This window comes from Chinchilla lanigera, unplaced genomic scaffold (assembly GCF_000276665.1).
Source record: "Chinchilla lanigera isolate Chin_1 unplaced genomic scaffold, ChiLan1.0 scaffold00123, whole genome shotgun sequence".
Lineage (NCBI taxonomy): Eukaryota > Metazoa > Chordata > Mammalia > Rodentia > Chinchillidae > Chinchilla > Chinchilla lanigera.
Window position 1 is genome coordinate 2,218,109 of NW_004955524.1, and position 13,836 is coordinate 2,231,944.

The window sequence follows — 13,836 nt, forward strand, 5'->3', positions numbered from 1 at the left end:
TCAGGTTTTACACTAGTGAAACAATGCAGTGCTTGCACATGTATGTCTGATTTATTTCACTTATGAGTATGGTCTCTAGTTGTGACCATTTACCTGTAAAGGCCTCGAGTTTATCTTTCTTTAGAGTTGAGTAATATTCCATTATATAAAAGTACCACAATTTTCTTATCCAATCCTCGGTGGATGGACATTTGGGTTGCTTCCATAATTTAGCAATTACAAATTATGCTGTGACTGGTGAAACCACTGTGGAAATCAGTTTGGAGATTCCTCAGAAAACTAGGACTAGAGGTCCCATTCAACCCAGCTATCCCCCTGCTGAGTAATTTCCCAGAAGATCTAAAAACATCATATCACAGTGATATATGTGCATCTATGTTCATAGCAGCACAATTTGTAATTGCTAAATTCTGTGGCTTTTTTTTTTAAGCAAAGCTTTTTACCTTTGCAGTTTTGAGCCTGCATAGGATGGAGACATTGTTTTTTGTGAAGTCCTCAAACCATCTTTTTTATTTTTTTGGTTTTTTTAGCCTTGTCTTTGCAGTTTATACCTTTATTGGAGCTTTTTTTGGCCAAACTCACAACGTTTTAAATTATCTTGTTGGGCTCTTTGCACTTGATTTTTAACATAAATTGGCTAAAAGCCCCTAACAATAGCCATGCCACTGCCTTAATATTTAACTGCCTTGAAATTTTTTTTTGCCAGATTAATCACTCTACCACCATTTTTAATCTCAGTCTTCGGCAAAGTTTCTGGACATGAGTAAAATGTAGACAAACTTTTTGCCAAGCCATAACACACATCACCTGGAGTCTAACAACCAACACAGTCTTTTTTTTTTTAGCAGAAACATCTCGAACCCAGTCTTTCCCTACCCCACCCCCCCGATACTGGTACCTCTAGACTCCCCAAGTTGACACAATATATCAACCATAACAGCTATAAACTAAGTGGTTTTAAAAACTTATGTTTCACAGTTGTGGATATTGAGAATTCCATGATCAAAGGATCACTGTACTCATTGTCTGGTTCTGTCCTGTGTCTTAGTCCACAGATCACAGACGGTATTCTCAATGTGTGTTTTTGTTGCTGAGTGAAGATTCAATCACTCACTGAAATTTCAGAAAATTAACTACTTTATGACAGATCCACCCTCAAGACCTCATCTAATATGAATGATATCTCAAAGATCTAATCTTCTGATACCATAACACAAGGACATGACTTCATTATAGGAATTTGGGGGGAAAGAGACACTCATTATACAATGGTCATTTTTGTTTGACTGAAGACAACAATGATCATAGTCTTCTTCCTAAAAAGCCTTCTTTTGTCTCTGCAGGCTAAATCCCAAGAACTACCAGTATGCTCTGGCCTTGATTTTTGCCATTGAGGAGATCAACAGCAATCCCCACCTATTACCCAACACATCTCTGGGATTTGATCTGTATAATCTCTATAATGGTCTTACATCACTGAAAACTTTTCTCATTTGGCTGTCAGGATTGGATGAGAAAATCCCTAATTACACGTGTGGAGGAGAGACCAAGTTTGCAGCAGTACTTACAGAAACACCGTCATCAACATCTTTTCTAATTGGTGCACTGTTGGAACTCTACAAATTTCCTCAGGTGAGCGTGGGTGTTGAGTAGACAGAAAATATCTTTTGTGATGAAAGCAGAAGACTGGATGTCTACATGTATCAAAGAAAAAACTATCAAAGGCTAAGGACCCAGAATGGAGGGCTACCTATCCTTTATTTGCAATTGGGAGAGCAATTTGGGAAAAGTCGAGATTGGAATCTGGAACTACATGTCTAGTTTACTGTTTCATAAGACACAGGAAGTGAATACAGTTTGACACAAATGAAGAGCAAACCTCCTCTGTCTCTACCTGCTGTTTCTAAATACACTTCTGGATTGAGATATGAGTTATATTAATTCTCTTCTTCCTGTTATGTTTTATTTCCTCCTCCCTTCAGCTTTCATTTGGGATTTTTGATCCTACCCTGAGTGACAGTGGCCAGTTTTCTTCTCTCTATCAGATGGCCCCCAAGGACACATCTCTGCCCCTTGCCATGGCCTCCTTGATGCTTCATTTCCACTGGAATTGGGTGGGGATAGTCATCTCAAAAAATGAGAAAAGTGTTCAATTTCTCTCAGCTTGGAGAGAAGAAATGGACAGGGACAACATCTGTGTAGAGTTTGTACATATTATCCCTACCCATATAAATGTATACATAAACAGCTATCACCGATATAACAAGCAGATTGTGACATCGTCAGCAAACGTTGTTATTGTTTTTGGAGGTATCGGCACTTCTGTAGGCATGTTTCTTAGAAGATGGGAGTACTTGAGCAGAAGGATCGTCTGGGTCACCACCTCTCCGTGGGACGTTGCCATTAGCAAGAGACATTTTCTCCTCAGCCCATTGCAAGGTACTCTCATTTTTTCACACCACCATGGTGAAGTTTCTGGTTTTAAAAATTTTATCCAGACAGTGAATCCTTCAAAATACCCAGAAGATATTTTCCTTGCAAGACTGTGGTGGACGCATTTTAACTGCTCAGTGTCAGAGTCTACATGTCGGTCCCTGGAGAACTGTTCATCCCATGGCTCCTTGGAATGGCTACCCTGGCACTTTGACATGGCCATGAGTGAGGGGAGTTATAATATATACAATGCTGTGCATGCTGTGGCCCACGCCCTCCATGAGATGCTTCTTCAAGTAGATATAGAACCAAAGAATAGCGGAAAAGGACTGGGATTTTCTCCTTGGCAGGTAATGTCATTTCCTTTTTTGTAATGGTCTGTCAGGATGCAGTATTCTTTAAAAGTCACAAAAGTGCTCAAATAAAGTGGTCTAAGGTCCTTTGCCCCCATAACAAGCATTTCTGTACTTTTTTCCACTACCAAGAAGTTATATATAAAATGGGTCAGACTGAGGATGAAGACAACAATGGTGTGGTAGAATTTCAGGAAATATCAATGCTTTTTGTTCCAGAAGAATAAAACATTCAGCCCTGCTCACACCGTCAACAGGAAAATCCTAGGCTTTTTCATTAATTTCTCAAAGAAAACAAGGGAGCCAGCAGTTTAAGTGCCTAAAATATTCTGATCACTGAAATGCAGAGTTTCATATATGAATCTGTGTAATTTGATAACCTCTTTAGGTATTTGATGACCTTCAAGAACAATGAAAGAGGAAAGTGGATTTGACATTTATATGATTGTGGTGCCCACTGATTTTTGAGGTGTGCATATCTTAGAATATTTTCTCCTGAGTCTCACTGGTATTATAGAAATATTGTGTTTTTTAGCTTTCCATGAGCTATCACCTTTTACTCCACTGTCTTCATGTAATAAAACTGTATTTTGAGTAAGGACTTAGGAAATGAGAGCACTGCCTCATTTGTACATTCTTTCTTCACTCTGGGACACACTTCATAAAAAAAGGATATTTTTTTTTAGCTGCACTTCTCCCTGAAGAACTTGCAATTTAAAAATCGTATTGGAGACACTGTGGATATGAACCAGAAAAGAAAATTAAATGCAGATTATGACATTCTCAACCTTTGGGATTTTCCAGAAGGACTTGGACTTAAGGTGAAAGTAGGAAATTTTTCCTCATATTTTCCACATGGTCAGCAATTGTCCCTGTCAGAGGAAATGATAGAATGGGCCATGGGACATACAGAGGTGAGTTGGTTTTTATTATAATTCTTATTCTACCTGTAAATTACCAAAATCTTGTATGGGCACTGTGTCTCTGCAAAGCTAAGTAAAAAATTACATATGGACATTGAATTTCTTTACTTTTTGCTTCCAAGTTTCTCCTTAATCATTTTGATAGGTGCTAAAGAAGCATATTAACTCAACCATATGTTTGTGAGTGCCATGTATTGTGGCGCATGCCTGCAATCCCAGCATCTGGAAGGCTGAGGCAGGAGAATCACCATGAGGTCAAGACCAATGTGGGCTATATAAAAGGCCAGCTTGAACTGCATAGCAAGACCCTGTCTCAAGCAAAACAAAGTATAACTTTCCGAATATTTACGGTGTTTCCTCAGTTCTCAAGCTTGATTCTTTCCATGATTCTGTTTGCAAACTGAGATGGATGAGAATCAAATTAAATTCAGTGGTTCGGTTCAGTGTTGGCCTTACGGGGAAATTTGATTCTATATTCCATTACGGGGAAATTTGATTCCATTCTTCTCCACTTTGGTTTGCAACCAGAATCATGGAGAGAACTGAGTGCATGAACCAAGGTATCTCTGTACACAGAGCAAGTCCTTGACTTATGAACATTCAAGTTGTGAACTTTCACATAACAGCATATGTCACATTATGTAGAAGTGAAGTCATGAAAGTAGCTCATGTGTCTGCTGAACCTTGTCATAGTGCTCAGCTGTGTGCTTACTGTGCCACGCAACAGTATCTAGTTGCTGAATCAGAGCCCAGGACATCTGTAAACAAGAGAAAAAGGAGTTGTGATGTGGAGATTTGCATTACATCTGTGCTTTACATTGTATATTCGTGTTAAAGGTGTATACGACTCACTTTGTCAGGCTTACAAACTAATATGACTTATGAATGTTCTCCTGGAAGAGAACTCATTTAGAAATTGGGGACTTGGGCTGGGGATTTAGCTCAGCAGCACAGCACCTTCCTGGTAAGTGCAAGGTCGTGAGTTCGATTCCTGGTACTGGGAGAAAAACAATAGACATTGGGAACTTACTATATAATAATATTAAATGTACTTGAGATTTGTTCAATTAATTGGACATAGTCCTATGCGAAGTGAGTTTACCGGTGGTCCAGTATTCTAAAAGAACGTAGCTTTCAAAGAAATAGGTGAAAGTCTTATCTACCACCAACACATATCTTATTTTCCTCAGCGTCCCAATTCTGTATGCAGTTCCAGTTGTAGTCCTGGATTTAGGAAATCCCATCAGGAGAGAAAGGTTTTGTGTTGTTTTGATTGCATCCCCTGCCCAGAGAATGAGATTTCCAATGAGACCAGTAAGTGTGTGCCTTATGGATAAATTCTATATGTCTCTTATATTCCTCCATTCATGAATTAAAATGGCCAGAAAAAAGGAATTGCGTGACAAAATTCTGCTATTCTTAATATTTTATTTTTTATAGACCATCATAGTTTGTCTTAGATTAACACCAGTCCAGTGACTTAACCTGGATTCTTTGACTAGTATGTTTAGACTCATTGATGATAGCATTGTTTGCAGATATCCCATTTTGACAAGTCTACAGTAACATAGATTTTTTTCAGCTAATTTGATGCATGGGATTATGTACCTACAGTTCATCTTTTGAAACTATCTATAAATCATATTGAAGACATAATGCACCTATTTTTACTTTTCAGTATTCAGTTATGTTCTTGAAACCAAGAAAACATTCAACAAGTTTTTTTTAGATTACAATACATGTATTTCTGTGATGTGTAACATATTATATAGTGTACACTGTAGAGCATATCCTTAATGGGTAAGTTGTGTCTCTAGATCACCTCAAGTTACCTGGTAAGTAGGGAAGTCAGTCAATGGAGATGTGAATTCAATTTAGTGTTATAAGGCTGCAATAAATATATATTGAGCCTAGAAAATAAAACAAATGATGCTGTCTGTATTTGTGCAAAGGTATTGTGGATTTCTTGAAAAGTGGTGATAATATTATATCAGATGAAGTAAGGATAGAATCATTTATTGATAAAATTTTTAGAAATGGTTAAATATGGAAAATTACAATTTAGTGTAGCATCCAGAGACACTGAAAATGTCAGTGGTACTTGTATACAAAGAAGCTAAGCATGGTTTTTGAAACATGATGGAGAAAAACTGGGAGAAGACCAGTATTTAGAATTTTTTTACACAACACAATATATTCTGTCAGAAAGAATGCTAAAAGAAATAGTTTATTGGAAATGAAGTAATACATGTGTTTTCTCAAGTTGTATTGAATAAAATATAAGTTCCTAAGGAATTAATGAATTAGTAATTGATTTTAGCAGTGGCAAAATAGAAAATTTTAAATTTTTGCTTATCTTTCATGATGTATTTCTTAAAGAAATTTAAAAGGTGACATTTTACAACTTTTATTTTTGGTACCAGGAGTTGAACTCAGGACCTTGTGCTTGGCAGACAGGTACTTTGCCACTGAGCTATACCTGCAGCTCTCACATTTACAACTTTTAAAACTTATGAAGGGGAAATATATATATATATATATAATAGCTAGGATAATTGTACTTCTAATTTCTATTGCTTTATTGAAAGGAACGGTTAATGTTTAATTGTTTGATCAATCTTACATGCCTATATTTTCCTGAGTAACCAATTTGAAGACAACAATATGTAATACAACAACCATTATTAATTTCCTGTCACCTTGTCTGAAATTCTGTATTACTTTTATTACTGAGCAGGTATAGCTCAGTGGCAAAGTACCTTTGCATCAACCACACAAGAGAAACAATGCAATATTTAAACTTCTGTGCCTGATTTACTTCACTCAAAAAAGTGGTCTTGAGGTGCATCCATTTACCTATAAATGACTTAAGTTTATTCTCCTTTATGGCAGGAGAGTGTGTTGTATATAAATATGACATTTCCCTTATCCATTCATCTGTTGATGGACATGTAGGCTGTTTCCAAAATTTAGCTATTATGAACCGTGCTGCTATAAACATGAGTGTGCATATAACACTTGGGTGATTTGCTTTTAACTCCTTTGGGAATATACCTAGAAGGGAAGAGCTGGGTCAAATGGAGCACCTAGATTTAGTTTTTTGAGGAGTCTCTATACTGATTTCCAGAGTGGTTCTACCAATTTACACTCCCACTAACAATAGGGAAGGGTTCCCTTTTCCTCATAGCCTTGCCAGCATTTGTTATTGGTTGATTTCTTGGTGATAGTTGTAGTGGATTGACAACTGGTGGTCAACTTATAACCCCCAGCTGAACTGAGTAAGCGTGGTGCTGGATGTGGGAGGTGCACCTGGGGATTGTTGCCAGCAGCATAAGAGGCAGAACTGGAGAAGAAGGAGGGAGACTGTTGGGAGCAGAAAAATGCTGCTGGGAGCTGGTGGAAGATGTAAGGAGCTGTTGGTTGTTTTGGAGGAGCTTGTCATGCTTGCTTTCCTGATGAACTTGGCTGTTTTCATCCTCTGAGGAGCTCAGGACCTTGTTGGCACTGAAAATGGTGTCAGTTCACTTTGGGGGCACTCTGCTCCTCACTTTGAGCATTGCTTCCTGGCTCCAGAGGGGAAGATGGTGAACTGCCGGTCTCCTGGAGAAGCTTGCTGCGTTGGTTCCCTGATGGGAACTTGGCCATCTTGATCACTGGAGGAGCTCAGTACCTCACTGTTCTTATATGACACATAATGTTGAATATTTTTTCACATATTTATCTGCTGTTCGTATTTCTTCATCTGAGAATTGTCTCTTCATTTCAAGTGCCCAAATTTGGATTGGGTGTTTAAACTGGAGAGTCTGATTTTTATTCCCCATATATTCTAGATATTAGTCTTTTGTGTGAGAGGTAGCTGATAAAATATTTCCTCATCCCAAAGGTTGTCCCTGTAATCTGTTGGTGGCTTCTTTTGCTGTGAAAAGTTTTTAATTTGATGTGTATCCAGTTGTTAATGCCTTGTATATTTCCTGTGTGATTGGAATTACATTCAAAAAGTCTTTCCCTACACATATGTTTAAATCTTCTATCTTCTTCACAAGTTTTAAATCTTCTATCTTCTAGCAGATTGTTTCTGTTTTTAGATTTAGATCTTTGATATATTCCACTTTTAGTGTATTGGACAGTAACAGATATGAGTCTAGATTCAGTCTTTGGCATGAGGAAAGCCCATATTCCCAGCAATATTTATTAAAGAAGCTATCTTTCTTCCAGTGAAGGTGTTTGTCCCCTTTGTCCAAGATAAGAACCTTAGTGTGCTTGGAATTGTTTCTGCATGTTCTGCTTTATTCCATTGATCCTTGATTGGTTTCTTGGATTTTTTATTTGTTTTGTTCTGTTTTGTTTTGTTCTGTTTTATTTGTTTTGCCTATACCATGCTGTTTTAATCATGGTAACTTTGTCGTCTAACTTCAAATCAGTAATTTCAATGCCCCCAACTTCCCCATACTGACCATAATTGTGTTGGCTATTCTAGGTCTCCTCTGCTTAGATATAAAATTTAGAATTGTTTTCTCTAGTTTGTGAAGTATGCTATTGCAATATTGACTGGGATTGAGTTAAATCTCTGAATATTGACTGGGATTGAATTAAATCGGTGAAACAGTTTTGAAAGTGAGTTTGCCACCTCACTACATTCAATCTATTTATCAAAGAACAGGGGATGTCTTTCAATTTCTGCTAGCCTCCTTAATCTCCTTTTTCAGAATGTTATGGTTTTCAAGGTAAAAGTCTTTCAGTATGTGATCTATTTTGGAGAAAGTCCCAGGTGCAGCTGAGAAGAATGTGTATTCTAATGCTGTGAGGTGGAACACTCTACACAACTACTAAGCCCATTTGTTCACAACCTTTGTTCAATTCTGCTATTTCTTTGCTGATTTTTTGTCCCATTGACCTATCTCTTTGTGTCAATGGCGTGTTAAGATCCCCCATTACAACAGTGTTGCTAGTTATTTGATTTTTCATGTCTATTAAGATCTGTCTTATACAGCTGGGTGCTCCCATATTTGGTGCATACCTATTTATGATCGTTATCTCTTCCTTTTCAAATCTTCCTCTGACAAATGTGTAGTGATCTTCCTTATCTCTTTTGATCATTCTTGGTTTGAAGTTTGCATCGTCTGCAAACAGAATAGCTACCCCTGCTTTTTTCTGGGTTCCTGTCACATGAAGGACTACTTCCAACCACTGTGGAAATTAGTGTGGAGATTTCTCAAAAAAACAGTTTTAGAGGGCCCATTGGACCCAGCTATTCTCCTTCTACGTATTTCTCCAGAAGAAATGAAAGCAGCATACCACAGCAATATATGTGCACCCATGTTTATAGCACTGCAGTTTGTTATACCTAAACCTTAGAAGCAGCCTAAATGCCCACCAACTGAGGAATGGATAAAAAAGCTGTGGTATTTCTATACAATGGGTACTACTCAGCTATAAAAAAGATAAACTCGAGGCTTTTATAGGTAAATGCATGCAACTAGCTACCGTACTCATACGTGAAATACACCAGACTCACATGTATAAACATCATATTGTCTCCGTAGTATAAGACACTGGAAGAATAAATAAGATCCAAAACATACACTAGGTATAGAGAAAGGGAAAGAAAGTGCTCAAAAGGATAGAACAACTGGGATGGTGAAAAGAGAAAAGAGGGAAGGGGGAAAGAAAGATATGTATATATATACAAGGTAGCTAAGATAATTTTACTACTAATTTCTATTAGTTCATTGAAAGGAAGAGTTAGTGCTTATATTGTTTGATCAATTTTGCATGTCTGTATTTGGTAATCTAAGAAACTACCTTGAGGAAAACAATATGCATTGTAATAACCATTATTAATTTCCAACCATCTTGTTTTGAAATTCTGTATCATTTTTATTGTTTTTCTTTCTTTAAAATAAAAAGATGTACCTTAGTGAGATATACAGGTTTTTTACATCTCAAATTTATATTTGAAATTTACCCTCCAAGTTCATGATATTAACAGTCTTTTGTGTTGGTTAGGTCAAGATTTAAAAATACTAAAATTTTAATCAGATTCACCAGATATTCAATCTGCTGCCTCTTTGATGCTGAATGAAGTGGGCTCTAAGATTCTGAGGAAATAAATTTATACTTTGATGGATTAGGCAGCCTAGGGATTTTTAATCATAGAACCTTGAATGTGCTAAGATCATAGGTATTTTGTCTTTGCTGGAGATAAGAAAAATGACCTCATGACTATTCAGCACTAGTAAAAGCTAGACACAAGAACTTTGTGTACATAACCATGAAAATGATACACAGCATTAATGCAAAAGCTTTAACTACACATCATTTTTCATTCGCTGTCCACAGCAACAGTGAAGGACAAGACGGCTAAGCTCACCCCAGGCATTACTTTGAGGGGGGTCAATGAATCACTGCCAATTCCTGGACCTGTACTCATCAAATTTTGTGTTCCTCAACAGATATGGATCAGTGTCTGCGGTGCGCAGATCATCAGTATCCCAACAAACAGCAAGATCTCTGCCTCCAAAAGGCTGTGACATTTCTGGCTTATAAAGACCCCTTGGGGATGGCACTGGTCTGCATGGCTGTGTGCTTCTCCATTCTCACTGCTGCTGTCCTTGGGCTCTTTGTGAAGCACCGACACACTCCCATCGTCAAGGCAAATAACAAAGCTCTCAGTTACACCCTGCTCATCTCCCTCACCTGCTGCTTCCTCTGCTCCCTGCTCTTCATTGGCCGGCCCAGCACCGCCACCTGCATCCTCCAGCAGACCACATTTGGAGTCGTGTTCACTGTGGCTGTTTCCACTGTATTAGCTAAAACTACTACTGTGATTCTGGCCTTTAATATCGCTGCTCCAAGCAGCAGGATGAGGTGGTTGCTGGCATCACATACACCTAACGTCATTGTTCCTGTCTGTACTGTCATCCAACTCACTCTCTGTGGCGTCTGGATGGGGACAAATCCACCCTACATTGACACAGACGCTCACTCTGAACATGGCCACATCATCATCGTGTGCAACAAGGGCTCCCTCACTGCCTTCTACTGTGTCCTGGGGTACCTGGGCTCCCTGGCCCTGCTGAGCTTCACCGTGGCTTTCCTGGCCAGGAACCTGCCTGACACGTTCAATGAAGCCAAGTTCCTGACATTCAGCATGCTGGTGTTCTGCAGCGTGTGGGTCACCTTCCTCCCCGTGTACCACAGCACCAAGGGGAAGGGCATGGTGGCCATGGAGGTCTTCTCCATCTTGGCCTCCAGTGCGGGGCTGCTGGGCTGCATATTTTTTCCCAAGTGCTACTTTATTTTGCTAAGGCCAGAAATGAACAGTTTGCATCAATTCAGAACTACAATTCATTCTAAAAGCAATAATTCTCACTAATATTCAAATTGCATTTCCTAAAGTAAATAGAATTCTGAAGACAATGTCACCCTGTTATAACTTTTAGTATTGGGTTACAAAATTAGATGTTTTTCAATTGACAAGCCACTCTTATTTACATGTTAGTATTTGTTTCTATAATACTTCAACTTTAAATTTTATTATGTTATTTCCACTGCCATTATAGTCATAATTAATGCTGAGATTATTCTTTAACAGTACTTGTTGAATCCAACTGGATGCACTCTTTTCCCCTGGCTTTCAAAAGTGACCTTGTCAACTTGCATTGTAGGAAGTCATACAGGCTCCATTTTTGTCTTGATTTTACCATTAAACTAATAAATACCATTCATGAAAAACCGACTGACAACCTTGTACTCAATGCACAAATGTGAAAGCATTCCCAGTAAGCTTAGGAAAAGACCAATGTCCCTTCTCACCAGGCTTGTTCAATATAGCACTTGCCAGATTAACCAGATCAATCAGAAAAAATAATGAAATAAAATGAGCTTGAACAGAAAGTGAAAACGGCAAATATCATTATTGGCCAAAGAGAAAACCTTTACCTAGAAAATCCATAAATCTTCACCAAAACATTCTTAGAAGTAATAAACAAATTCACCAAACTGTTAGAATACAAAATAAAAACGGAGAAGCCCCAGGAACTGCTCTAGGTGGGAGGGGGAGGTGTGGCCCCTCCCTGCACGCTCACTGCGCCAAGTGAGCAAGTGCCCCAAGAGCTGCTGGTCCCGCGGTTCGAGTCTGTGCTTCACTCCCACTGCCATCTTATTCCTGTAGGTGTCCTCAACTGACTGGAGACACAGAATCAGGTGGTTCACAAACTGTCCACCCTGCAGTTTGTGTCTGGGTTTTGCCTGTGCCCTGAACTGCCTGGGGACATAAGTTCACTGGACTGGGATTGTCACACCAGTGCAACCCAAGTGTGGGCAGTGCACATGCCCTGAACCACAAGGACATGCTGGATCAGATGGTCTGCCATCAGCTGACATCAATGCCCACGTCTCAGACCTGGGATAACTAGATACAAATCAACAACTGCCAGAAAACCAGAGACTAAGTAGTGCTTCTCAGGGGTCACTCAGGGGCAAACCTGAACAACCAGAAAACTAGGGACACCAGTGGCTTTTGCTGTGTAGCCACTGAAGATGGAAAATGAGCTTTCTGCATCTGGTAGCAAACATGCCAAAACGAAGCACTAAAACACAATCCCAGAACTCCACCACACTCAGAACAAGTCCAGGAGACATCAACATAGGAGAAGTTGGTAAACACATGCCTGAAATAGCTGAAATAATTGCAACGGAAGTAAAGAAACAACTCCATAAGAACATAGAAGAGATGAGATCAGAAATAATCTCTCAGGCAAAAAATGAAATGACAATAACAATGAAAGAACTGTTCAAAAAGTCTGAAGATGAAACATATAAGAAAATAGAAGAACAAAGGCCTGGGACAGAAGCAGAAAAATATAGAAAGGACTTAGAACACATGAACCAGATTCAAAGAGACTTCCAGGAAAACAAAGCTGCCATTGAAAGCTGCCAAAACGGCTTGAATGAAGCTGAAGATAGAATCTCAGACTTAGAAGACAGCATGGCAGCTAGTGACTGTGAAAGAAAGGACCTCACAAAATCAGCAAGGATCCAGGAAAAGTCAATTCAACAGCTGCAAGATGAGGCAAAGAGGAACAATGTACGAATTATAGGAGTCAATGCAACAGCGGGAGGCAACAAAACTGACATAAAAAGAATATTTGCAAAAATAATAGCAGAAAATTTCCCAAGCATGTAAACAGAACCTAATATACAGGGAAATGAGGCACACACAACTCAAACCAGCCACAACCAAAATAAAACTACACCCAGACATAGAATAGTGAAGTTCCGAGACCTCCAGCAAAAGAGCAGAATACTGCAAGCTGCTAGAGAAAAGAAACAGATTACCTATAAAGGAAAGCCCATCAGAATCACGGCAGACTTCTCCACACAAACCATCCAATCGAGAAGTGCTTGGAGTGAAGTGTTACAGGTCCTGAGACAGAACAGCTTCCAACCAAGACTGATGTACCCTGCCAAACTATCTCTCAAATTCAATGGAGAAATAAAATATTTCCACGACAAAGAACAATTGAAGAACTTCTTGAGATCCAAGCCAGCATTACAAAGAGTACTAAAAGATATTCTAGACTGAGAAAAATCTCACCACAATTTCAAGAACAGTAGGAATGAAACGTCAAGAAGAGCAAACAAGTAAACAGGTAGAAAAAGTAGGACACCAACACAAGTAAATAACATGATAATGATAAACCAATACATATCGGTTGTAACTATAAATATAAATGGCCTCAATTCTCCAGTCAAAAGAAACAGACTGGTAGAGTGGATTAAAAAACAAAATCCAACAATATGCTGTATACAGGAAACACATTTCACTCAAAAGGAAATCCACAGACTAAAAGTCAAGGGATGGAAAACAATCCTCCATACAATAGGAACCCAGAAAAAAGCAGGGGTAGCTATTCTGTTTGCAGATAATGTAAACTTCAATGTGACAACAATCAAAAGAGAAAGATCCTGAGAAACCACTCTGAAGATACCACCACGTATTACAGCAGCCATTGAAATTTGCCTACTAATCTATCCATAACTGTGTAAAGTTTGTAATGTTCCTATCCTATTTCATAAATGGATGTATGTTTATTATTATGTGTTTCCTACAACAACCATTGAGA

The 13,836-nt window shown here is 38.6% G+C and overlaps 1 protein-coding gene across 1 annotated transcript; it reads left to right on the plus strand.

Annotated features, from left to right (window-relative positions):
* Nucleotides 1–2,030: 2,030 nt before the first annotated feature.
* On the plus strand, nt 2,031–11,084 carry LOC102004967 (vomeronasal type-2 receptor 116-like). Its single transcript, XM_013507194.1, has 4 exons — nt 2,031–2,783; nt 3,473–3,700; nt 4,900–5,023; nt 10,162–11,084. The coding sequence occupies exons 1-4, from the start codon at nt 2,046–2,048 to the stop codon at nt 11,082–11,084; spliced, it is 2,013 nt and encodes a 670-aa protein (XP_013362648.1). The 5' UTR covers nt 2,031–2,045.
* Nucleotides 11,085–13,836: the final 2,752 nt, after the last annotated feature.